General features: G+C 36.7%; 1 protein-coding gene across 4 annotated transcripts in view; it reads right to left on the reverse strand.

The window, feature by feature from the left end:
* Positions 1–24,293, reverse strand: part of fra (neogenin protein frazzled) — a 65,961-nt gene extending 41,668 nt beyond the window's left edge. For 3 of the 4 annotated variants that reach the window (XM_069847529.1, XM_069847530.1, XM_069847527.1), the window contains exon 1: positions 23,827–24,292. In XM_069847529.1, coding sequence (XP_069703630.1) covers positions 23,827–23,914 — 88 coding nt within the window. In that variant the 5' untranslated portion in view covers positions 23,915–24,292. Of the gene's footprint in view, positions 1–23,826 lie in introns of all 4 variants that reach the window. The other variant, XM_069847528.1, reaches the window with a different exon arrangement.

Here is a 24,293-nt window from a genome sequence, read left to right on the forward strand (position 1 = left end):
ATTACATCGTGTGATGTCGAAAGTACATTTTCCCAATATAAAAACTGTTTAAGTGACCATCGGAGGAGGTTCACTTCGCAGTCGCTCAAAATGTACGTAACTCTTCACTGCAATGCACATATTCAAGGATGATGTATCTTACATTACATTTTAAGAGAATATATATCTCACTACAAAATAATTGTGTATTTACATGTTTAGACATTTCCTACTTCAATGATCATTCATTATATTTCTTGAATGCAGGACACAGGTTTTATTGTAACCGCAGTATACTGCTCAGTGTTTACATAAGAGGCATACTTCCATCCGTTGCACGCCCCGTTCTCATACAGTCTATATCGCGTGCGCAGTAAACCTTACGACTCTCGTGGCAATTCCACGAAGTCTAATTATAACTTTTTTATTTTGAGGAGTGTAGTACCGTAAATAATTTGCAGTTTGAAATGTTGGCAAACAAAGAAACAAATGGTAGGGAGGTGATAAAAACAGAAGAAAGTAGGCCTATATAAAGATTAGAAGAAATAAAGTACTCTAATATAATAAAATAGATATTAACTGACTTACTAAAATTAAATTTCAATAATGTAACCTTCACCAAAACGTTTGACTGGAGCCGCCATTTTCAGTAGACTATCTATGCGGGAAACAAATGACGATCGCAAAGCATGTTTTATAGTACCGTAAATAATTTGCAGTTTGAAATGTTGGCAAACAAAGAAACAAATATTAGGGAAGCGATAAAAACAAACAAATGCTAGGGAAGTGATAAAAAACAAACAAATGCTAGGGAAGTGATAAAAATAAACAAATGCTAGAGAAGTGATAAAATTGTGCGATAAGCAGCCATGATTGGTTGAAAGACGTCCGTTTGTACAGTTTTATTGGTCAAAAGTAGTATGACGTAGTAAAAGTGTAATAGTCACTATAAAATCACAAATTTCTTGACTAACTGTCATTTGTGTTATGCAGTATTAGTTATACTAGTAAGTATTTAACGGCGCTTTCAATTGCAGAAGTTATTCAGTATCGAAATTCAACATGTACGAAAAATGACCAACAATTTTTTTTTTTTGTGCTATCAGGGTACAGTTCTCTTACGTACAATACATTTACGACATGGAACCCACAGTTTTACTTCTCTCTCGGAGGAATCTATGCAAGGGATTCTGCTGCTCTTTAAAATTCATCGCCCTAGGTCAGGTTTAAACCCGCGAACCTCGGATCCAACGCCGGACACGATAAAGACTTAACCACCAATACACAAGTACTACTAATAAAGAATCGTCAAAGATGTGTGCAAAGGTATCTGCGTTGTCCAGAGGTAACGAGTTACACGCGGAACATGTTTCGAAGCTGCGCTCCGGCATGGATTCCAATTCCGCTTGGATAAAACCCTGGTTGGCTTTCTTCCGAGGTTAGCCCCAACTGTAAGGACATGCAAAGTAATCCTGGCGAATCCTCGGACTCATCTCGCCATGCTATGTATTTCAGTGACTACAATATGCAACTCCCGGTTTCGAGGATAGAGAGCGGATGTGTTGGGTCACGGGCACAGTTACGGGCATACGAAGAAATGCACGCATGTGTTTATCACGCAGGTCAATGTAATGCCATTCAAGCTGAAGTGGAAACATCATTAAGTTACAGCTGTGTTATGTCTGAACCTAGTAATTCAGTAAAAGTAGATTGCGTGATTTCCGTGTTATGTCTGAACCTAGTAATTCAATAAACTGTAGACCATCTACTCCCACTCCGTTTTTCAAAATCGAGTGGGAAGAACTGTGTATCTTTACAGAGATAAATAGGATAACAAAATGCATAGTATGCTATAAAATCTTGAATCGTTAAATAAATAAAACATTCAGAGATATTACCATAGTCACCGCGCAAAACATAACGAAGAGAGAACTTAAGCCAGAGACGGAATTACAGCATTTCAATATGCATTTGTTAAAATAATTGTTATTATTACTATTATAATATTAAAATGGATTTGAGGGAGGTGGAATATGATGATAGAGAATGGATTAATCTTGCTCAGGATAGGGACCAATGGCGGGCTTATGTGAGGGCGGCAATGAACCTCCGGGTTCCTTAAAAGCCAGGAAGTAAGTAAGTAAGTAAGTAAGTAATTATTTATAACGGTAATACTTTTTAATTTAATGTTTTAACACATCGATTTTTAATTTATATCACAAAAGAGCATAATATTAACACTGTATTAATAGTATTACATAATAATATTACAAATTACATTATTATTATTATTATTATTATTATTATTTTATAATGAATTGCTTAGGTTTAACATTAAATTTCAAGCAACTATACATAAAAATTAGTGTTTCAAAGCTATTATATTGTACTATAATTTCTTTTTTGTGTTCTACAAGTTCTGCAACAGTTCAAATTTTTTTTTATCAAGTCGCGAATGATAACAAAATTATTACGACTTATAGTTTATTTGTCCCGCGCCGTGGTGTCGTGGTCTAAGGCATCCTGCCTAGGATTCGCGTTACGGAATGCGCGCTGGTTCGAGTCCTCATGGGGGAAGAAATTTTCTCATGAAATTTCAGCCAGTGTATGGGACCGGTGCCCACTCAGCATCGTGATGTACTTGGGGAGCTACGATAGGTAGCGAAATCCGGTTGCGAAAGTCAGCTATAACGGCTGGGGGGATCATCGTGTTAAACCACACGATACCTTCACTCTGGTTGGATGATCGTCCACCTCTGCTTCGGCATGTGGGCATGAGGCCAGCATCCGGCTGGTCGGTCTAGGCGCTTCACGGGCTGTAGCGCCACGGATTATTATTATTATTATTATTATTATTATTATTATTATTATTATTATTATAGTTTATTTACTAAAATTGTTATTCAACATACATTTCATAAAGCCCAAATAGAAAGATGAGCTTTCTTTTTCTAAATTGCACACAAAATGTATTCTTTATAATCCCAGAAAGTAAGATATTTTACTCAATTTACATATTGCATAGTTTAAATGGACATAAATTTTGCACAGATTTACATAAAATAGTTAGACCTATACGTAGGGCTATTATATCGTAATCATTTATATAGATAATTTTTCTCCTTTAAAAATTCGATACTTGAAAGTGATATCAATGTCAAAATATATTACACCTTGTTTCAATAATTCACTCACGCGTAAAATAGGTTTACGATAAGAAACGGTAGTCCTTAAGCAACGAGGGGCTCTTCACTACTCTCCGTCGCCTACTGTGGTCTGAGGATTACAAAGACAGGATTTTTGCAAAAGAAAAGAAAACATATTTCTATTACTCTCAGCTACACATTATTTTTAGCCGATACTAATTTCACTGTAACTTTCGTCACTCCAGTCAAAGTTATATAAAAATCACGAATAAAGTTTTGTTTTGGACTTTCTCGTCATTGTGTATTTTAATTTAAAATATATACATAGTGCTCTGCCAAATGGTAGATTTGTCACTGCAAACCCAGCATTCTCCAAACCCCCCCTCTCTCTCTTTCTCTCTCTAACACAACACAAACACACACACACACACAAACACACGCACACAAAGCATATCTCAATGAAAATGACTGGTCTAAAAAAATCTCAGTTTCGGAAAACTTGGATAAAATCCATACACGCACGATTCAGAGACATTATTCCACCATTACTCTGTTTAATGATATGTACATCAAGCACCTACTATGATGATGATGATGATGATGCTGATGATGATGAAGAAGAAGAAGAAGAAGAAGAAGAAGAAGAAACATAGCTTTTGACATCAGATCACGTTAAAATTTAAGTAGTCATGTGGGGGTAATGTTGACCCCCAGTGTTATATGGTACTAATGTCACAAAATAGTTCGCGAGTACTTAAGCGTTAATCTTTCACGAAGCTAAAGGATAAGACGTCGAACTCGTCAATAAAAGATTCAAACCCAACCATTCACAACGGATCTTTGAGCTATTTTTATCCATATGTCATTCATTTTACGTTTCTATCATACGAAGTATAAAGAGAAAGAAGCATTGTGATTCTGAGAAAAATTTGTTTCGAGCATGCCATCTGCCTACGTAGAGAGATTTTACGTAAGCTCAATTGACAGGTTTTCATCATATTCAGTGTATATACCAGTCAATCTAACCGAAAATGATTCAACACATAAAATATAATAATGCTTGTAAATATTTAACTACCATTTTTGAAACTGACAACACAATGATAATTTTTACTTATTATTTTCTTCACGACATTTTGTACGTCAAGTAAAATAAACTGACACGAAACAGTACAGTTCGTATAGGTGGAAAAATTACTATAGGCCAACAAAGAAATATTTATATTTGTCCGTATCGATTTTGCCCTAAACTTTTATTCCCTCCGGTCAGATGAAACAGTTCAACTTTTCTACCAAATTCAAACAATGCATGCAAAAGTGAACGAAACGTATTCAATTGTGCATGCCTTTTCCCACTAAAAATGACAGCGCATGCAGCAATTAAAAGCTATCCAACACCGGTGGATATCTTATGCGTTATTTCGTTCAACAGCAGCATGTAGGAAGCAGCTGATGGTTTTAGGTAGCCGTGAATAAACTGAAATTTGTTTTGGTTGGTGATGGAGGACATTTTAAGCTGAAAATGACGGCAAGTACGATTAGTTTCATTGAAGATTATCGAAATACGAGTGCCCGGAGTGTTCAACCATAATTTTGAGAATCAAGTAGGCCTAAGTCTTTCAATATTCTACGAAGATTGCAGGCGTACGCGCATGGAAAATTGAACCGTGTACTGTAGATGCAGCTTTGGGTACTGAAGAATTCCTCGTCATGTGTGATGATGAATTTCTGTAAAAGCATTTGATGTATGGCAGTATTGCTGAATTTGAAACTGGCGTCAACATGTGAACGACATGTCCAAATCCAGAATTTCTCAGGACAATTTTAAACTGCCAACCAAGCTGTAAAAGATCACTGGATCGCTCTAAGGAGATGGAAGGAACATTTCTTGTAGGCCGTAACCGTTCTTTCATGACTACAACATGAAAGGGTGATGATGATGATGATGATGATGATGATGGTGATGATGATGATGAAAAGAAAGCATATGCTTAGAATGTCGTTATAAATCACTAATGTCTTTTAACATGTCATTTCAAATCATATTCTCGTAAACACAAAAAAATAGAAATGATTACAACATACAGATTCGAATTTGTATATAAAAAACACACACACACAAATTTAATAATGATAAATATATTTCAAATCGTATAACTGATATATTTAGTCACATACCTCATCTTTTTGAGATTAAGTGTAAAGAATACCCTTCCTATGCAATAAACAAAATGAAAGTGCATCGTCTTATCTGAATGCACAGTAAATGTTTTCATTTATATTAAAGAAAATAAACTATACACAGTATTAGCACTCGTAACATGATAAAGGCACTGATTGCTGAGAAATGCGTAAAACGTATAAAGAGAAAGTATGTGTCATTTTCGTGACACTGATTTCGAACAGGCAATGATTATTAGGTTTCCTGTCATGTTCAAACATTAGTATAGTATTTTGGCATGTACAAACAAATTAAACCAAACAAAAAACATATTATCTTGAATTTAAATAAAATAGAATTATAAAAATATTAAGGCAGTATCCTTTCATTATTATCATAGTAGTGATTATCTTCTCGCACAAATTTTCGCCATCGTTAAGCAATAATATACTGTAGCAACTGTTTTGACTATTATAATATTATTAACAAGTATAGTTATGAGCTGGAAGACAATTATTAACAGTTTATTCAGCACTAACTGTTGACATATTTAGTTTAGAACCCCTTATAGCAGCTAAGTCAAAGCGCCTGTATTACGTGCAATACTACAAGCAATACAAATCTAAAACATTTTTAGAAAGATAAAATACAGATACGAAAATAAAATATGGGCCGCGTCTTGGTAGCAGTCCTCCTGAATGTAGACAACAAGTTTCGCAAGACTGTCCACAAATAGCATACATTTAGGCGCTCTTGTTTACTACACATGCGCAGTACGTTGTATCTGGAACTTGGTAAAATTAGGCGGCCCATTCTTTTCTGGGTCTGTTTAATCATCGCTCTTAAGAAAGAGTTGTGTGGGTTCTTTAGATCCCTGCTCTATAGGCACAGTCTCAGTAATCAGGGCAGAAAGCCGTCTTTAGCGTACTGTCATCTCAAGTTCCTGTGATTGCTGAGTATACTGAGGATCACGTAAGAGTAATTCCTATGGGTGCTATGCATAGACATTTCGCCAGCCCGCGCTACGAGCGTGCTAAACTAGTCCCGACTATCGACTGATTACTTGTACAGGGTTCATATCATATCACATCGCTAACACTGGTTTATGAATACGAAAAACGTTAGTTCGCTCATCATCCACTGGAAGCCCGCGCTAAGATTATCTATGAATATGACCACTGCCATCGTGATCTAATACAGGCCGTAAGGCAGACCACGTGACTAGCTTAACAGCTGATCGCGAAAGGCGGTCTTTCAACCATATGAATTAGTTGCAGTACATGAAGAATAACATATATTTCTCTGAAATGCAGTGTAATTGCGTCAGTAAAATTTTAAACAGTGATTGTGAGACATAATTTACTTGCAATTTAAGGTATAATATTATTTTTGGTGTGAAAATTACGTTGTTGCAGGCAAAGTTCGTATGTGTAATACCTGCCTTTATTTCGATTAAATATTGCGCCCTTATGTGGTTAAGTGAAATTTTGGACTTATAAACAATAGGCTAAATATGTGTAATAATATATACGTGAAAGTGAAACACTGACTGGCATGTAAAGTAAGTTGTGATTAGGCCTAAGTGCAGCGTTACCGATGTTACTCTTGTCTAATCCATTATTGTTAGTTTACCGTATTTGTCTTATTAAATTTAAATTATTGCGCCCTTTTATTTGTGAATAACCTACATTATACGAGTAAATAATACGACGTTTGATAATATACACAATTTGAACTAAAAACGAGATACATATAGTATATTACGAAAAATTATACCCTATAGTTTTCATTACTGTTACAGTATCTAGAATTGTAATTAGTTTAAATAAAGCACTCATGCTTCATTACGAAATTCTTGCACATTCATTTATGCACGTTTCAACAATTTTCAGTTGCATCGCACGCATATTTTGTGTTGAAGTTATAGGTTATGTTTATTCTATCAGTACTTGCCTTATTTCCATATTCGCAATTATGCATTATAATTAAGCATAACGCTACGTATAACTTATAAATGCAATTTGTCTACACTTCAATTGTATTTATTCGTTTCAGACGGTACTCCAGTCTGAAGTCTGATTAGTTTAATATGTTACTAGGGCTAAACTAGCGCTGAGGTAGTTCCCTTCGTATTCATACATCTTGCATATACAAATTAGTTCGGTTCGTTCAGGATTTTAATATGCCTTGCTTATAGGATCAAATGCATCTCCACAAAAAATAAATTCAACTGTTTTCAGTTCAGAAATTACCGGAACTATACCTCAGCGCTACTAAGTAATATAACGTATGTACATTTCATAGGAGGGACTGTGGTGAATTTTTTACCTATAAGTAAGGACGGTAACCGTGTTCTGAAGTTTATCCTAAAAATATATTCTTCTTTATTAAATCTCAAAACCGTTTTCGTTCTCAACTTAAGCCTAAAATGTTGACGCAGATAGCTTATGTTAACATGGTAAATTCTCTTCACATAAAAATAACACAGTTTTATTTATTATTCCTGCCACATTATGCAACACATAAATGGAACTTATGCACATATTACATTGAATAAAAATTTAATTGTATTATTTATTTGTTCCCTACTATACTGGGTTGTAATGAATTGTATTTATCTAACCTACCAGATTAACACACAACTGTACATACACTAATTTCAGAGGAGGGACTGTGGTAAATTTTGTACCTACAAGTAAGGAAGGTAGATGTGCTAAATTAAAATCACAATATAAATAATTCTTCTTTATTAAATCTCAAAATAGCTTCCATTCCAAACTTAAAATGTTGATGCAACCAGGTATGTTACCACGTAAAACTCCGTTCACATTAAAATAACACAGTTTTGTAATTATTTCTGCAACATATTATGCAATAAGAAGTGTGAAGGGGTCTTATACACACATTACACTAAATAAAATTGAGCGCCGACACGCTATAAAGTAATATATTTCACTCAGCTCCGTATACTCAAATAGAAAAGCCCGACTCATCGAGTGACGTCACACAACCTGCATTACGGCCTGGTCTAGATCACGATGGCAGTGATATGACCCTAAAAGACTAATTTGGCCGTCTCTTCAGTGTTGCCAACTAACAGTAGATATCACCAAAAGAGGATAAAATCACACAATGCCATGTACTATAACAATAATAATAATAATAATAATAATAATAATAATAATATAGTATTAACAATAACGAAGTCTTGCTTATTTACCACATTTCATCTATATGTTGGGGAGGTGTTTTCTAAAAGGTTCAATAATTTGTGAAAGAGTATATTTTTCTTCTGGACCTCTAGCACATTATGTTAGTAGTTAGCAGATTAGTGTATGATCTAATATTAAAATGTATTTTGTCTGACATGAAATTCATTGCTTTGATTAAACAGTTTACGAATCACGAGACTTAACCTAAAAAATGTATTTTGTTTGATCACGTGAAATGATTAGTATGAATTCCGAAAACGAATTCCACTTTGAAATGTATGCTTTAGAATATTTACTCCATTATTGTAATAAAAGTCTGAACACGAAAGAAATTAATTAAAATGTGAAATGGTATTTCTATCGATTACTCAAGGGCATGTATCACACGAAATATGTTATATTTATTTACACTTACCCTTTCTTACTCTAATCTTGAAATTGTAACAACACAAAGCAACACATACAATAACTATTATGTATTAATATTAATACTGATTAAATTACATAAGTTAGGTCAGATGCAACAGTGTTCATGAGTAAGATAGTTATATATAATAAAATCAATATAATACAGTTATATGAACACTTTTTAATGATTGAATAAAATTAATAAAATCGGTTAAAAACCATACATGTTTCGGAGGAATGCTCCTCCATCTTCAGTGGTAGTACCACGACGCTGGTACAGATGTTCGACCGCGTAACGTAGCTTAAGAAAGACTCTTCCTTAAGCTACGTTACGCGGTCGAACATCTGTACCAGCGTCGTGGTACTACCACTGAAGATGGAGGAGCATTCCTCCGAAACATGTATGGTTTTTAACCGATTTTATTAATTTTATTCAATCATTGAAAAGTGTTCATATAACTGTATTATATTACTTTTATTATATATAACTATTAATACTGATATTAATTAATTATTAGTATGTTCAAATTTCACTAGCTTCCAGTAATGGGCTCAGAAATCTAGAACAATTCGAATTTTCAGAATTTAAACTATTGACAACTTGTGTCACTGCAGCAAACATAACAGTTATAAAATCACTACCAGTTGTAGTATTTCTCAGTACCGAAATTCGAAACGAAGTTGGCAAAAGAAAATTCAACCTGCAAACTAGAAAATCACCATAATCCACTAGCTTATGTAGTAATGGAGGAAAAATGGTTAGGTTTCACCCTTAGGGTATTAAGTAAGCTGACCCGGACTATAGTTATTTGACCTGTCACGCAGGTGGTTCAAGTTCCCTGTTAGGTCGGGGATTTTTCCGGCTTAGTCGTCCAGATTAGCCTGGCGCAACGAGCCAATAGACTAGGCGATCTCTCTATTCTTAACCTGATGATGAAACCTGTATGTAGCTCCGAAACGTTGGAAATGTCAAGTTCCAGGATACGGTGGATTACCCAAACGCCTAATAATTTCTAATCAAAGTTACAGCGAAAGCCTAAAAACTCGTATACATTTGATCCTTTTCCGAGCGTCAACACTTGTTCAAAATTCTTTTGAACCAGATGCCGAATACGTAAATTTAATTCTTGTGCATAAATAAAATGACTTTCTTGGCTTTACTTTTCGAAGGGACGGATGGATCCATGCACTTAGACACTCCTTGGCCCATTGTAAGGCCTACTTATATGTGACGATTATCCATATCCGACGGGTGGCCTGGGTGAAAATCGTGAATCCGATACTGACAGGCGGACCATCCTGCTTCAGCCTTGCCAGAGCCATGCCTCATCCTTAGGCGCGACCGATAAAATTCCAATGCCCTGAGCCCCATATCCTTAAATCCTGTATCAGCCTCGGAGACCCGTACCAACCCCAAGATTTCAGCCAGACTCTTCTTAACCACTGCAGACGATAGATGAAATTAGGGGTAGGTAGAAAGTGTTGGTGGGATGTAAGAGGAAAACAGGATTGGCCATAGAAAAACCCTCTACAATGCTCTGTTCACCAAAAATTCCATCACTACTAGATCGGGAATAGACCCGGGCCCCTTCGACGGAAGACTGGCGCTAGCGCTGAGTCACAGACATGACAATAAAATGATTTATTACAGGGGGAAATATTCGAACGATTCTCTACTCTCTTCAAATTAAACCAGAGAATTCCTTAATTCGATGGCACGGCTATAAAGACATGTGATACTGGACTTGGCTTTCTTAATAGACATCACCACCCAATTATATGACGTAAATTTTTTATTACTGTATAAGGCTAAAATCTTGGTATTTCAAATTTTTATAAACTTATATAAACTTGTGTATTATAATGAGTTCCAAAACAAACTGACATTTTAAACTGTGCACTCCAGAAGAAAGTCGCTTATGCACAACCTAATTAGTAATAATTTGTTTAAATTATCACTGGCGGAGAAAGTGACTATTTTGTTTCATTTAACACCTTGAAACCCTCGCAAATAAATTCTATGAATTTCTACAATAGATTGCTTCAGTTTTCTTCTTTAGAACCTGTGGATGTGTTTGTAAAAAAAATGTTACAGTTGAACGTTAAGCAGTTAATATCAGTTAACCAGCAGTCTCTAATACTGACGAATGAGAGTGCTGGCTACAGCAAAACGGTGCAACAGCCACACAACAAATGCAACGACGCTTAATTGCTCTTGATATGAGAGTTCTTCAGACCTTGCACAATTAATTCCTCGTGGATTGTGATGGCTGGGTCACCAAATCTATACCTTCCTCCAGACTTTTTATATTAAGGGGCGACCTGAAAAGATCTTTAAGGGCAACCCTTTACACTCAAATTTGGAAGGAACGAGGTCTGTATCGCCAGCGTAGTCGCAGAGATTCTATGAAAGGTTGCAGCAAACTTTTTGAAACGCATTGGTGTCTGCATAAATGCAGATTAACATTTCCAGCATTATTACGAACCAGAAATATTAAGTCAAACTGTTTCTTATGTAATGTAATTGTTAGTTTTATTAAAAATAAACTATTTAAAATAATGTTATATATGGGTTTCGTCAATTTCAGACCGTTTACTGTTCACCAGTTAGCTAAGGTTTATACTCTAGTTAAGAATGTATCTTCTGGTACATCCTATGTTCAATTGTTCAATATAACGCACACCAATTTAATCACATCAGAATGAATGCATCTGCCACTCGGTATGCACTTATATTCTCTTCAAATATGCACCGGAGTCGGCTGAAGCGCTTGCCTTCCGATCCGAAGTTGCGGTCGGGCGCAGGTTCGATTCCCGCTTAGGCTGATTACATAGTTGGGTTTTTTCAGCTGTTTTCCTCAACCGTAAGACAAATGTTGGGTAATCTAAGACGAATCCTCGGCCTCATCTCGCCAAATACCATCTCGTTATCACCAATCACATCGACACTAAATAACCTCGTAGTTGATATAGCGTCGTTATATAACCAAGTAAATAAAAATATATACAGCGGATAAGTACATCTTTTCTCTATTTCTCAACAATAAAATACTGTACAAGATGAGGTAGAGAAAAAATCTTACATTTCGGAGATCATATCGCCCTGAAAATGTCGATAAACTTCAAATTTATTTCGGGAAAGAAAACTACATACTTATCATTCATACTGGTATAACGTCATTATAGGACTATCGTACCAACATATAGACATACATAAATTAAATACCGATATAATGCAGGTAAACCACTTAAAAGTGAATAAAGCAGGAGTAGTTGTAATTAACTGAACAATGTTTTGAACAGTTCGTTTAGTCATTAGTTCATCACCTCATCATTTTAATAGAATGCTCGTCATTCGCTTAGGTCTGTAGTAGGGTAAATTGCGGTGAAGTATATTCTGTTATTTGTTGTCTTGGTACGTGATGCGTGTATATACTAGTTTCGTGCATTACAGGCGCTTTATTCGGTTCAAGTTTGTCGAGTTTGTTCGATATTCATCCATGTTCGCTCTGCGGAAGGCTTGTCGTGTTCCTTCGGCCTTGTTATAAAAATATTCTCTGTCCTCCACTCTCACCTCTTTATGTTTTAACCGCTTAAGGATTTTAGCACAGATCTTGCGATTAATTTTTCATATGGAATAAGACGAAGTTCGTAATGTCATGGTTGCCTCTCTCATGTTCGAACGATGCAGTACACTAGTATATTAACCTTCGTCAAATCCCGGGGTGTACCGGTTCGGAAGTAGGCCCCTATTAGTTATAATGGGGAAAAAAGACCAATTCCGCAGGCACTTTGATTACCAGACAACATCCAACACATCCATGTGCTTAATTGACAATTGCATACCGCTACAACTTGAGCAGTGCTATTGTAAGATGATATAGTGCTACTCAGATCTGATTTTTAATAAAGCCTGTTTCCTTTTTATCACTTTATAAAGCTTTCTTAATACGATCTTAAGTTAATTGAGTTTCTGTTAGTCTTACTTGATTCTCAGTTCTATCGGAATGTAACCTGTAAGTACCGGTAAAAAAATAGGTACGGATATCCAACGTATTTCACCGGTAAAAATAAATGTTTTTAATCATTGCGGTTATGGAAACGTAAAGGTAGCCTATATGAAGAGTCCACTGCAAGAATGATGGATGTCACTTTCTTGTCGAAAATGAACCAAGACTGTCAATGCATAGATTAAGACATATCGAATGTACATAGAGAGTTATATGGCATTAACACTGATAGTCATTGTCCAATAATGATTGGAAAATCACAGTTAAGCTTTGAGCGCTAAGCATTTCAAACTTTCAATTGCTTCTCCTGAAAAATGTATTCCAAATGACATCCATCATTCTTGCAGTGGACTCTTCATATATGAAACCGGTATTATATTCAAACCTAAAATATTTCGGCAATCTATCTCTGCTACGATGGAATTTTCATTTCAAATATGTAAATATCATTTACGTGTACCTAGAAAAACAACAGGGCTATTTGAAAAGAGAACAAACATCAGATTAAATTAAAAAAATAAAAAATAAAAAATAAAGGGATGATGTAAATCGTACGGAAAATGAAAAATCGTAAAGATAGTAAGAATAAGATCACAACTGAAAAAAGACGTACAGGTCGGCCAAAAAGAAGATGGGAAGACGACACAGGGGGGCAGAATATTGAAGAGGAACAGGAAAAATGCTTGCATTGAAAGAAAGGGGAAGGAGAGAAGGCGTATCGAGAAAAATTAATTGAATATTTGAAATATAAAGGCTATGTGCACAGTAATCGATCTGTAAATCCCAATCATCACTTGGTATCCTAAGTTTAAAGTGATGTTTTATTTAACGACGCTCGCAACCGCAGAGGTTATATCAGCGTCGCCGGATGTGCCGGAATTTTGTCCCGCAGGAGTTCTTTTACATGCCAGTAAATCTACTGACATGAGCCTGTCGCATTTAAGCACACTTAAATGCCATCGACCTGGCCCGGGATCGAACCCGCAACCTTGGGCATAGAAGGCCAGCGCTATACCAACTCGCCAACCAGGTCGACACTTGGTATCTTACAATGTTGAATAGTGAAATCTGTATTCGAATATTTTCAATCAATAATGTCATGTAGACAATCTTTTATTGGATGCAGAAATAAGAGCTTAATTATCCATTTTCACAATCACATGAACACATTTCGAAATGTAATTACGAAAATCAGACAAGATACCGATGCTCGTTTTCTTCACAGGGAAAAATAAAAGCAACGAGAACATTTTTTTCAAGAAAAAAAAAAACGGAAGCCAAAGGAATATATGATGCAGTAGTGCAAATAAGTGAACGATTTAAATTTAATACATCTGCTCCTGAATCCGTTTTATTTCTACAACATTTAAAAAAATATATATACCAGAATATTTCCCGGTAACTACCATGAAGTTACTTTGGAGGCGCATGTTTTCCTGACTACCAAACACTTTGAACCTAATTAAAAGCAATTTATTAATGAGACTAATTCGAATGTAACCTACGTGAAGTGTTTTGAGTTTGTCCTAATTAAACAAATCTAAGATCCGCGTTCACAGAATGCATAAAACGCGCCAGCTACCAGTCACTATTAGGATACCATCTCAACACTGAAGGCTAAAAAATACTCCTCAAATGTTTAAAAAAAAACTATGTCCCAAGAACGGCTTCTTCTCTTGCAATGCGATCGTGAAGAGACTTCATCATGCAGATTCCAAAGGTGTATGGATAAGTTTACTGCCAGCAAAACCAAAAGGATATCGTTTTGTTTAAATAAGTGTGTTGTGTTAATTACAGTATTTATGAAAGTTTCTCTCTCTTCCTCTCTCTGGCATGTGCAGATGGGCAGAAGTTTGAACACATGCTGCATGAACCGAACACAGCCTTTTGCAAGTGAACACGTTAGTGAAACTAGAGGGCCCGGGATCGAATCCTGGTTGGGATAAGTTGCCTGGTTGAGGTATTTTCAAGGGTTTTCCCTCAAATCATTAAGAGCAAATGCTGGATAACTTACGGCGCCGGATTGTATATTCATTTCGCCATCATTATCACTTCATCTCCATCCATTCTGCCTATTTCCATAGTTATGTGCCATCCCACAATACGGGGCTAACAGAATTCGACCTAATGGGTGTCCCAGCCTCAGAAGAAGATTCTTCATAATCAGCCACAAAGAAGGCAGAGGCGCAAAAGGATACACGTCAATATTGCGAGGTGTTAGAAAAAAGTTGGTGTTTAGTCTAATCTGATGAACTATTATTTCTTTTGTAAATGAACAAAAGAACATAGAATGTATTATACTGCTTGTTTCCTTAATATTGTACAATGTCTTACTGTGAACGATATTGATTGAAAATGATAGCAATCCATGAACGCAGGCCTATTTACGAAACAATCAACTGGAAATAGCCGTCGGCGACGTCTAATAACACTGTCATTTCTCTAAAAAGAGGAAAACTATGACTATTCAATGGTTGAAAATTCCAATATTACCTTCGCACTGTTCACAGCAAGTCACTGAATTCTTCTATTATTATAAATATACGAGAAACACATCCATAATTAAGTTACGGCAATAATTGAAAACATAGAATAGTGAGTGAGTGAGTGAGTGATTTTTTGTGTGTGTGTGCTTACCCAATTCAATTGCATGATTCGGGTTTCGCATATTGTGGATAGATGGCAGGACTGTGACCAGTTTTTCAAGTTGAACACCACTTCAGCGGGCCACGCCGTGCATGATGTGTATCTGTGGAGAGGTATGTTGTGTACCAGGTGAGTGTATGTGTGAGTATAATGTAGGGAAGATGAGGAAGTCCACATCTGGCTAGCGCGTCTGGCCGCGAAACCAGGTGGCCCGGGTTCAATTCCCAGTCTGGGCAAGTTACCTGGTTGAGGTTTTTTCCGGGGTTTTCCCTCAACCCAATATGAGCAAATGCTGGGTAATTTTCGATGCTGGAACCCGGACTCATTTCACCGGCATTATCACCATCTCATTCAGACGCTAAATAACCTAAGATGTTGATAAAGCGTCGTAAAATAACCTGGAAACCCAGTGCAGGCACGTGGCCTACTCCTATCAAATAGCACCAAGGGGACAGCCAAGATTAACGTCCCCGTCCGACAGACTAATCACTATCAAAGTGACATATGCCCTCTCTTCATATATACTGCGGAAAGATTTTGGATTAACCCAGACAGATAAGTGCACAATCTTGTGATTAGAAGTTGCGCACCATCACCTCTCCCAGTCCCGAGATAGAAATTTTACACGAAAATTTCTGACCCCGCAGGAAATCGAACCCGGGCCGGCCTGAAGGCAGACATGCTACCATAGAGTTAACTCGACGGACTTACGTAGAATAGCATGGTGATACAGTAAGATATTAGTACAAACAGGTTTTAAAATCAAAGGGCCCTATTCATAGACATTCTTAGCGCGGGCTTTCGGTGGATGATCAGCGAACTAACGTTTTTCGTATTCATAAACCAGTGTTAGCGATATGATATGAATCCTGTTTAGCACGCTCGTAGCCCGGGCTAGCGAAATGTCTATGAATAATATCTCTTCATTATTAGTCTCAGGCCCTGAGATCGCGACGATTTGATGGGAGCCATTGACGTGGTGTAGGAGTACAAGCGATGTTCTCATCGTTGAGTACCGTTGGGACTGTTTACCCGGTTTTGATTGTTTTTTTTTTTTTTTCACGGCTTTTTCAACTTTAGGACGAACGCCTGATAATGCTATTGCGAACCCTCGGACTCATCACACTAAAGTACCATTTCGCTATCATCACTTCCACTAGCGATAAATAACTACGCAGCCGATTTAGCATCCTTAAATTAATAACAGATTAGAAACGACACGATGGAGGTAAGAGGAAGTACGCTCGGCGCACTGGATATCTGCAGAATGTAAACAGTCAATCAAGGTCACATACCCTTTGCCTCCTCGTGTGGTTAGCTTGTAGGGGGAAGGAACTGGTTGCGACTTGTTTACCCTCTCCAACAATCCACTGCGCTGCCTGTACATTCAAAATACAACAAATAGTATCTTTCGCTACAGATGGCTTGGCATTCTTGGGCGTTGTATAATTTGTCTGTGCTATAGCGAACTTCCATCCGAAACAGTAACATCAAAATCGGCTATCCCAGAAGCGTATTCTCTCCTTGCAAGTCTCCCAGTAACAGTTCCAGATGGTTTAATGTTGGAACAGGCTGGTATGTTGCAACAATGCACAATGCAGTGTTCTATTCTCGACAAGATGCGTATCTCTCCAGATCCGGGACGCCTACGGACAACCAACTTCACGGTATGTACACAGAAACCCTCTGTGGTTACGAACAGATATAATTTTGTAACGGTGTATATTACTACCTCCGTTCCAAAATATGGTATAGTAACAAACAAAACAAGTTTGATTATTGCGCATGCGCGCACGAAATGTTTCGCGGTGTGGTATTCTGTTCAGTAGTGAAGGGACTATCAGACAGTGCAGTTGTAAATGTTTGTAATCTTCTGTAGTGCATCAAATTATAATATTTAAATAGTTCATTATGGACAGAAATCAAATGGACACCTGCTGTATGTTTCTGTTGCAGAATATGTAACACCAACCCAGTCAATTTTGAATAGAACATCTAAGGCTCAACAGTCATACAAAACGGGTTGTAATTTATTGCAGTTTTTATGTTAATTGGCCTCTCTCAAAACAATGTTTGTTTTTTTGTATTTTATTAATTTTACATCACACAGAATGAAATGTATCTAAGTTTTATAATTCTCCTACGTTAATTTATCAAATAAATAAGTATCTAGAAGATGTATTAAAGTTACATTATATTAATGAGAACTTTAACAAATGTATGCCTATACCATATTTTGGAACAGAATTAATTACATCTTCCTATACCATATTTTGGAACAGAAGCATCAATTTTATAAGACACAAAGACTCGAAAACTTTCTATTCTGAATACTGCGGTATGTCTACAATTTCCGCATTGACAGATCGCTTTGCTAAATGGTTCATCTTGTCACTGGGTGCCTGCAGATAAGTTGTTTCAAGGCACGCTACACTGTCACAACGCTCAATCCCTTTGCTGTAATCAATGAACTATTGTCACTCTGTAAGGATAAAATTGCAGCATTTTCAGTTCCCTTGATGCTGCTCTTTGTGACATGTCGCATTCTTGTGTTAATTGGCGTGAAGATTTCCTAGGACTAGCTTTATTTTTGTCTGAATATCTGTAAACTTTTCCGATGTGATTCTTGCATCCAAAAAGGTGGACATCATTTTCAACATAACCTTTAATAAAAGTAAGATCAGCATAACGTTTTCTTATTACCACTTACAGGCGCATTAAACTCGATTCACATTATACGTCACATCAACTTCACGTCACGGACCAGCAGCATTGCATCAAAACATTGTACAACGCATTTTATATGGTAGCGTTCACATATACAGGCAACGTCACGGAACATCAACGGCACGGAACGTCTGGGATTCTCGAGGAGAATGTTTTGACGTGACGTCGACGGTTTGTTCTGCTAGACTCTAGCAGTACCTTTAAACATTAACATGTCGTAGCTCCTGCGAGAGGCAATCAATTGCACTGTAATTTTTAGGATTCATATATAAATGTCTAAGGAAAGCATAGAAAAAATTTGGAACCAAAATCTCTTTTGGACAGTGAGAAAAAAAATACTAACAGCGAAGTCACCCGTTCAAAATAGACATTGACACTCAAAATTGATAAGCGAAAATTTTTATTTATCACGTTACACAGGGGGTCAAAGCGAGAGAAATGTTTAGAAAGAATGGAAATTACTTTTAAAAGTGGCTGATATTCAAAACCTGTACCGGTTTGCGACTTTGGGCGAGTTTAATGCGGGTGTTTGCGTGGCGGACTTTCTTATGCAGAGTGACAACTTTTATCTGTTAGAACTGCGGATTCCCATAGAAATCATCGGTCTGATTCCAAATTTGTGCTCAAAATATTTCCATTGCTTTAGGTTTTCGAGTTAATTGTGAGTTTTGAAATGTAATTAAAATATTCCTAGTACAGTATATAAATAACATCTATGTTGATTAACCACTAGTATGGCATAATTTGAAATTGAGAAAAAAGAAAAGAAAGAATTTATTACTGTATTACTGTCATTTTTGTTATTATTATTATTATTATTATTATTATTATTATTATTAGTGTAAGTGGAAAAGAAGGCAAAAGAACCTAATTTATTTGAATTTATCTGGCAGGGTTTTTACTCGTATTATTATTATTATTATTATTATTATTATTATTATTATTATTATTTTAAAATCCAATCTTTCTAAACATTTCTCTCGCTTTAACCCCCCATCTAACATGAAAAAAAAAAATTTGCCGCTTATCAACTTTTGATATGTCAATATCTATTTTGAATGGGTGACGTTTCTCACTGTTCAAAAAAGATTTTTATTCCAAATTTTTCTTATCCTTTCCTTAGACGTTTTTATAATGAATCCTAAAAATTACAGTGCAATTCATTGTCTCACATAAGAGTTACGACATTTTTTGAGAGCATAAACTACTTATCTATTCCTGATGACGCCGGCAAACTGACGGTCACTTGCCGTTAAATGCGAATGAGTTTGCACTGGACGTGATGTTGATGTTCCGTATAATGTGAATCGAGCCTTATTTGTACGGGACAATAAGCCTAAATAACCGCCATTCGTTTTCCTCTCGTTGTGGAAAAGCGGTCGGATCTTCCCACAAGTTTACAACTTACTGGCATTATAACAGGTCGTAACGCGCGTTTAGTGGGAAGATTAATGGGTTATTAAGGATTCAATAAGATGCTTAAAACGGGAAAACATGTAACGTACGTTAAGTTGTTATTCTAGGGAACGCTTCAATTACAATAAATTCATATTCATTTTGTCTATTTCACTGCAGACAAGTTTGATATCTACTTATCAGGACGATAGGCGCAAAACAAGTACACTTCCTTGAAAATCTTCCAAGTGGTATTTTGGAGCATTATACAAATGAAAAAGTAAAAGCACTCTCCATAATATTTAAGGGAAAAAAGGAGAGAGAGAACGCAATTCGAACCAGAAAATAAAATCACTGTTTAGATTATGACACACGACTTTTGGCACGCTACTGATCCCTCTGCATTCCACATCGTGCTTTAAGTCATGCACAATAAATTTAATAACTTTACTCGAAATTTATATTTAATTATCCCTTTGCATAATTACATAAATCTATTTGTCTCTTCTAACATCAAAGTTTTGGATAATTTATAAAAACAGTTTTTCCTTAAAGTAAATAACAACGATTTTGATATTTTTCCCTTTTCCGATGAGCGAAGAATATAGTAGTTCTACTTTAAGTAAACAAGGTACAGGTATTTTGTGTTCGTGTTCTAGGGTGAGAGTAAGTGTTCGTGTAAGTGTATCGTAGGAAATGGGTGAGATTGATAATGAAGATGAGGAAGGGAGAAGGATGTTTTCATGGAATTGTACCCCAAGCGCCTTGAAGACGTAGGCTATACGAGGACTACCTTTACCATTCATTCATAAAAAAACTTATGCGCACAGACAAATTTTCTCGTCAGTCAAGAAGCCGCATGGCTTTTCATTCATTCATTCATAGTGTTCTGCCCACTGCAAACCCAGCATTCTCCAATCTTTCCTATTTTCTGCCTTCCTCTTTGTCTCCGCATATGATCTATGTATCTTAATGTCGTCTATCATCTGGTATCTTCTTCTGCCACGAATTCTTCTCCCGTTCACCATTCCTTCCAGTGCATCCTTCAGTAGGCAGTTTCTTCTCAACCAGTGACCCAGTCAATTCCTTTTCCTCTTCCTGATCAGTTTCAGCATCATTTTTTCTTCATCCACTTTTTCCAACACAGCTTCGTTTCTTACTCTGTCCATTTCACACGCTCCATCCTTCTCCATATCCACATTTCAAATGCTTCTATTCGCTTCTCTTCACTTCGTCGTAATGTCCATGTTTCTGCCCCATACAATGCTACACTCCATACAAAGCACTTCACTAGTCTCTTCCTTAGTTCTTTCTCCAGAAGTCCGCAGAAGATGCTCCTTTTTCTATTAAAAGCTTCCTTTGCCATTGCTATTCTCCTTTTGACTTCTTGGCAGCAGCTCATGTTACTGCTTATAGTAGCCTACACCCCAAGTATTTGAAGCTGTCCACTTGCTCTACTGCCTCATTTAGAATTCGCAAATTTACCTTCTTTACTTTTCTTCCTATGACCATGGTCTTCGTCTTGTTGGCATTTATCTTCATTCCATACTGCTCACAGCTGTCATTTAGCTCGAGTAGCATATCCCTTAGTATCATCTCTTCTGCTAACAACGCCACATCAGAAGCAAATCTTACAAACTTTATTCTTCCTCCTACTATCACTCCTCCCATGTTCTAAAAACAGTTATTCACTAAATTCTCCAAGTAGATGTTGAACAGAGTGAGTGATAATGGGCATTCTTGTCGTACTCCTCTCCTTCTGACATTTCTTCTCCTATCCTGACTTTGATTCGTTGTTTCATATAACTTAAAGGTTACTGAACAGCCTCCTCTCTTTCCAATCCACGCCAATTTTCTTTAGGATCCCCATCAGTTTATTCCAATTCACTCTGTTAAACGCCTTTTCTAGGTCCACAAATACTATATACACTTCTTTATTAATAATTAATTAAATGGCGATCTTACTAGTGTTAATTACGTAAGCATGTGCGGCTTACAGCTGTTTCGGTGCTACTTAACACCATCCTCAGAGCCTACTAGATCTCGGCGCTATCTCAACTTCGCTGCCTGTTGTGTGGGTGCGTTCGTGTGATGAAGAGTTGTGTCAAATAGTGTGTGTGTGTTCTGAAATTGATCTGTGTGTTGAGAATTTGATTGACAAGTATTTTTGGGGTGCATGTTTCTTATAGTGTTACATCCATATTCACGATGTTTCGGACAGAGTTGTATAGGGTTTCAACTGTAGGTCTACTACAAATTAAAATAGGGGACAACCATAAGCAGAGTTATGGGAGGGTATGTGGGAGCACTGCCCCCCCCCAATTTGTCTGAACTCTTTTTTTTCTATTAACATTACAAAATAGTGAATTCAAAAGACTTTTCTTGCTTTTGTTTATGAATGGGATATTATTTGTAAATGCTACCATCGTACCATCTTCCTGGAAAATGGCTGTTTTCATAAAAAAAAAAATTTTGGACTATGGTTGTTTTATGAAAAATACTGAAAATTTTCACTCCTTTAACATGGAATTATGGTGTTTTTTTTTTTTTTTTTTTTTCACTAACACCTAATTCAGTAGATAGCCGCTGCAGACTTCTAACACGGGAGTACAGGATGTTGCAAAAGAAACATTACAGTGCTTCCATTCATCAAACGAGGCATAGAAATTCTTATACATTCAGAAATTTAAAATAAATATTATAGTCTAGACACATGATCTGAAGACATTAATTCATCAATTTAAGCACAGAAATTGAAACATAAAAAAGCAAGAAAAGTATTTTGCATTCAATATTTTCTAATGTTAATAGAAAAAAAAAAGAGTTCAGACAAGTTTGGGGGGGGGCAGTGCCCCCTCCATGTCCCCCCATAACTCCGCCTATGGGGACAATGTAATAAAATATCTTAGCAGCTTGTTGTCTTAGTACTGTGTTTAAATTACAGAATTTCAACATTCATTAACTAAAATATTTGAGAGGGGTGAGAGTCCTGAAAATGTTTGTGAAGGGGTCCACAATTCCTAAGGGCGGCCCTGGCTCAGTAGTTCACGCAACCTGCTCTGAAAAGACATTACGGATAGAAAACAAGAGTCCAGCTTCGTCTGCCAAGATAGCCATGGGCTACTAAAATTTGTAATTTTGAACGTACAAATTAAATGGAATTAATTTCTACCAACAAATCAATATGACTAAATATTACGAAATGGAGATGACAGAGTCTAGGCTCAAGTTATAGCATAGCAATTCTCAGCAGTAAAGGCAGCCGGAGCTTGAACATCGCTCGTGTCCTTGTAATTTTAAATTTAGGCAATTGCCATAATATTAAATTCTGTAAAATCTCACATGTCGATCGGTCTTCAGAGCTCAACGACCTCGCTGTCATTAGTGTCATTCCAAAATGGAGGAATTCGATTTTTTTCTGTGTTATGCACATGGTTTGAAGTTTCGAGTTTCCTGCTCATTCAATAGTACCAACATTAACCGTTGTCATTCTGTCTAATTTTAATAAACACTGTCGGGTAGACAGACACCAAGAAAAGATGCCTTCAGGGAACAGTCTCACGTCTCGAGGTACCAACCTGGAGAGTCGACTCACTACATCGACTACGGGGTTTGAGTCCCGTTCACTAACAGCGCATGTTTTCGACAAGGGTGATACGAAGGGGCGGATCGAATCCTCCGTTGAGTCAGTGGGGGTAAGAGGCTACTACGGGAGAAAGAAATGAAAGAGAAGTGGAAAGGCTTACGATGAAGGGGAGAATGGAGAGTACAGTCAGGTCGTTATGTGCCGCGCTTATGAAGGGACGGTGGATTATACAAAAAGAACATCGTTATAAAAGCTGAAAACACAGTATGAGTGATGTGTTTTCAGTTTCTCTGGATATTATGACACCCACGTGTAAATCGAAGACTACAAAGATAAGATTTGGGGTCGATAACAGACGCAGATAAGACAAAGCAAAGGCGAGATTTGACAGGGCCATGAACACGCGTTCTTTTTAAGTTAAACTGCGTGGCCCTTGGCGAACCCTTGTAACTATACTCACTCCGGTCGTACGGAGAGACAGATAAATCCCTAGTTTATAAATATAACTCCAGTTATTTATACCTGGAAATGATATTTCTTTTTCATAACAGCTTACCTTGCACGGCCAATGTCAACAGCAAGACGATTGCAAAGATTGTAGTCCATCGCTTCAGGGTGAATATCCTCCCCGTGGTCCACTTCATCTTGAGCGTAACTTATCGAATAATTAATTCATCCATTTGGTTTACATTTTTACGCCCCAAGTCTCAGTATATTAACACAAAACGTCAACACATTGTAAACAAACTCACACACGCCACTCTACTACTACAGCTGCCAACGAACTGATGCATCGCTGTAGGCAGAATGTATTCCCGCGCGGAGTAATACACAAGCCTTAAAAACATTAGCGTTTAACTAATCTTCATATCCTAACACGATGTTACTACGACACATTTTTAAAGGTAGTATAACCATTCTATCAACAGAACAGATTCTAAATTTCAATAATGTCATACCAAAACATGTCCGATTCCGCTCTATGTTCTTCTTACCTCGAACTCATTCCAACCAATTTCAATT

Source organism: Periplaneta americana, chromosome 15 (assembly GCF_040183065.1).
Source record: "Periplaneta americana isolate PAMFEO1 chromosome 15, P.americana_PAMFEO1_priV1, whole genome shotgun sequence".
NCBI lineage: Eukaryota > Metazoa > Arthropoda > Insecta > Blattodea > Blattidae > Periplaneta > Periplaneta americana.